Source organism: Galdieria sulphuraria, assembly GCF_000341285.1.
Source record: "Galdieria sulphuraria unplaced genomic scaffold scaf_333, whole genome shotgun sequence".
Classification (NCBI taxonomy): Eukaryota; Rhodophyta; class Bangiophyceae; order Galdieriales; family Galdieriaceae; genus Galdieria; species Galdieria sulphuraria.
Genome location: NW_005178142.1, coordinates 1 through 3558, shown reverse-complemented (window position 1 = coordinate 3558; position 3558 = coordinate 1). Strand labels below are relative to the sequence as shown.

At 36.1% G+C, this 3558-nt stretch overlaps 1 protein-coding gene across 1 annotated transcript; it reads left to right on the top strand.

The window, feature by feature from the left end:
• Positions 1 to 1318: 1318 nt before the first annotated feature.
• Gasu_65590 (archaeal ATPase) lies at positions 1319 to 3557 on the top strand (the record flags this gene model as incomplete). Its single annotated transcript, XM_005702244.1, has 1 exon — positions 1319 to 3557. A coding segment is annotated over exon 1 (2108 nt), but the record flags the coding sequence as incomplete, so codon positions are not given.
• Between the last annotated feature and the right edge of the window lies 1 nt (position 3558).

Genomic DNA, 3558 nt, shown 5'->3' with positions numbered 1-3558 from the left:
TTGTCTTTGATTCTCGTTACCATATCCAAAAGGAAGCCTCTACTAGTGTCCCTTTAAGGTTATATTTCGCAAGAGTCTTCTTCCAAGTGCCTATCGCAAGAAACTTTTGTATAGTGACTCACTTATTCAACGAGCTGATGGTTGAGAATGGAAGAAAAATAGTAGGACTCAACTGCAGCTGAACAAATCGTTCTTTGAATTTGCAGAGCATTTAAAAGTTTTACCTTTTTTTATATTGAAAGAAATAATAGCCCTCTTGGAGTTATATCGTTTTAAAGCAGCTTTGTACTTTTTATAGTTTGCTTTCTTGTATATCTTTAAAAGTTGTGGTTTTTACAAAGTTTATCGTACAAGAGGATGCAACAAAAGCCTTTAAACCTAAACAGTCATGTTTACCTTCAAAAACACCTCAAATGTATAGTCGACTATTGAGGAGAAAGAATTCAACTATGATTCAAATGATATGCAATGACAAGATACGAGAAGAGAGTCGCTAGAATAGACTCAATTCGATTGAATTGAATTTTTCTTGAAAATATCTTTTCTCCTCTTAACAGAATCCACAATATCAAATGCCACTATTTTCAGAGGAGAAAGAAACAGGAGTTATTGACTCTTACAGAAATTGAGTATTGATGATACACTTGTGTGAGTCAATGTTGTTTCTGAGATTTGATAAAACCACGAGATATTTTGGATCCTTCTTTGCACATTTGTTTTGCTTTTGTCTTTTGCTATCATCAACTTTTGTAGCTTTAGTGATAAGCTGCTAGTTCATGATATCGTAAGAAAGGAATTTGGTGATTGCTGAGAATAAAGCAGTGCTGTGCTTGCGGGTTTCTGCATTTCTACTAAATAATAATATTTCAACTGGAGCTTTTGAATAGACTACAGAAGAGAATGACTTGGTTCATACTCTAGTTCCGTGTTTCGAAATGAAGCAAAAGTGACGTAAAAACTGTTCCATAAAATACAGAAAATCTAGAGAGAGACGTCTATGGAACAAATTCTTCATGAACAATCTATATCACTCGGAACTCTCATGACTACTCTCGAAAATTCTGAAAGAAACTTTCTTATCTATGTGAGAATGGGCCATGTTCAATAGCTTTATACTCTCAAAGAGCATAAAAAACTTGTGAAATAAACATTGGCTTCCTTCTAATCCTTCTTGTACCCTATGAGAGTTGCCATTATATTAGCATACGAGAATAAGAATATCGATAGCGGAAAAAGCCATATTGATCGTTCTTCCATAGTTCAAGTCATCTCAGTCCAAGCCATAAAAGGTATGACATAGTCATCAGTTGATAAAGAGAAGAAGTTGGATTGGTATCCTTTACTGTTTTCCTTGTTGTTGTTGTGACCGACAAACAAACAGTCAATCGTTTATTTATTTATATTTTGTACTCCGAAATAAACAAAAGATTGTTTAATTTCTCTTTGGCGATGGCGAGTTTGGATGAAAAGTGGGAAGCTGTGGACAACTTTAAGTCTGTTGTGGTAGATCGTGAAAGAGATGTTGTTCGAGTGACAAAAGAACTGTATGATCTTCATAGCAACAGAGAACAACTCAGGGGTGTAACAAGTAGTTGCAACTATCGCTTGACCATACCATTTGCCCCCCATCTTTTTGGCTCTGGCAAAACGACCTTTGCCCGAACCTATTTGGAGTTGGTGCAAAGGTTTGGTGAAACTTCCCTGTCGACGTTTGCTTCAGACCCTTTGAAGAGAACCTTTTTGGAGAAGCTGAAAAGGGCTTCATTGCTTTATGCGGATTTAAAGGAGTTGAAGCCCACAGACCCGAAAGAACGAAACCTTGAGTGGGCAGTCTACTATTTGTTAATAAAGGCTGCTTGTCTGCAATCAGGTCTTCCGCAACCAGACCCGGACGAATGTTTCAAAGAACTGAAACTTAGGAGTGATGCTTTGGTTCAGAAAATCCGTTCAATCTTAAACATTCCTTCTGATCAATATCTTTTGGTGGCATTTGACGAAGTTGGTGTCCTTGACGAAAGTCTCGACGAATTTCATTTCAAGAGAACCCATGACGGTAGAGTTCGACCTTACAACGACTTTTTCGGTATCATTAGTCAATTGTGCAAAGAACCCGACTTGTTTTTTATAGTTGTTGGGAAAAGCAAGGGTTTAAGTATTAAGAATTATGTCTCTTCCGTATCAAAAGTCATACTACATTTTATTTCTTTATCACCTTTGGACGCTTCCAGTATCGTTGAATTCCTTGAAAAGAGTCTTCTAAAGACACCTACTCAAGTTCCGGTTTGTAATGTCTTATGTAGTTCTTCATTTTCAGTAAATGAATTGGCAGACTCATTATTGGAATGTACAGGTGGAGTTCCTGGTTTGTTGACTCGTGCAGTAAATATGCTTTTGAATTATATAATAGCAAGAAGTCAGCCTTTCATATCGAAAGAAGAATGTTTGACTTGTATGAATGACTACGATTTCCGAATAATTTGTGCTGAACCATTTGTGGAACGAATATTGAATTTGGACGAAGATAGAAGAAGTGTTTTTGATTTACTTTTGATGATGGCTCTTTATCGTATACCGTCTAAAGTAGATGATAGATTGACCTCGGAGTCCTTTTTATATGATGCCGTCACTGAAATGGGATTATATCGATATCCTATTGACGAGAATACTTTTCAAGTCCTAATTCCGAAAGTATTTGTTGTAATCTTCAAGAACGACCCTTCCATCTCTTCTTTGGAAAAGATACTTCTTGGATCACTTGATGTCGAACCAGTAGATTGTTTCTTCTATTCAAAGTGTCGTGTATTTGAAGGAATTGTTGCTTTACGACTAGTTTTGATGTTGTCTTCAAAGAATCGAAATGAGTTGAGGGAGTTGTTGTGTCAATTGTCTCCGATATGGAAACAAATGAAACTTCCAATCAGTACAATATCACCTATTCACTATATGAAGTCTGTTGTTAGTTCTAGAGAAACAAGAAGTGAATCGAACAAGAGTCGAAGAACTTTTGCCAATACTGAATGGAATAAGATTATTCGAGAGACACTTTATTTAGAGACTATTTACATTCCTTTGGACGCTACTTCTCATAGTCCTGATATTATATTCAAATTACAATCTCCTGTGGAACCCAAAGTTCTTACTGTTGGAGTTGCTTGTAAAGGACGTTGGAGGTCGGAAGGAATTGGCTGGTCAGATATTATAGATGAAGCCAAGAAATTTTTAGATCCTGTTTATGATCAAGTCTTATCCAGTGCAATGGATTATCATCATTGTATGCTTATTATCGTTAGTACAAAGTTATCATTGAATGTTTCTAATGAGTTGGGTAATCAAAGTCGTTGTTACTCCAGTGGAATGTTTATTGGAAATGATTCGTTCAAAGTACCTGATCATTGTGAACTTGTTATTCTTTGTGAAAGAGATGTCCAAATGCTGATTGACGAAGAAGTATTGAATGGACTTGAAAGAGCATTTGGTGTTTCTCATAATCCTACTTTTTGGGATTTTGGATTAGATTTACTTGATAGAATCCGTAACAGTTTCTTAAGTGGCAATGAG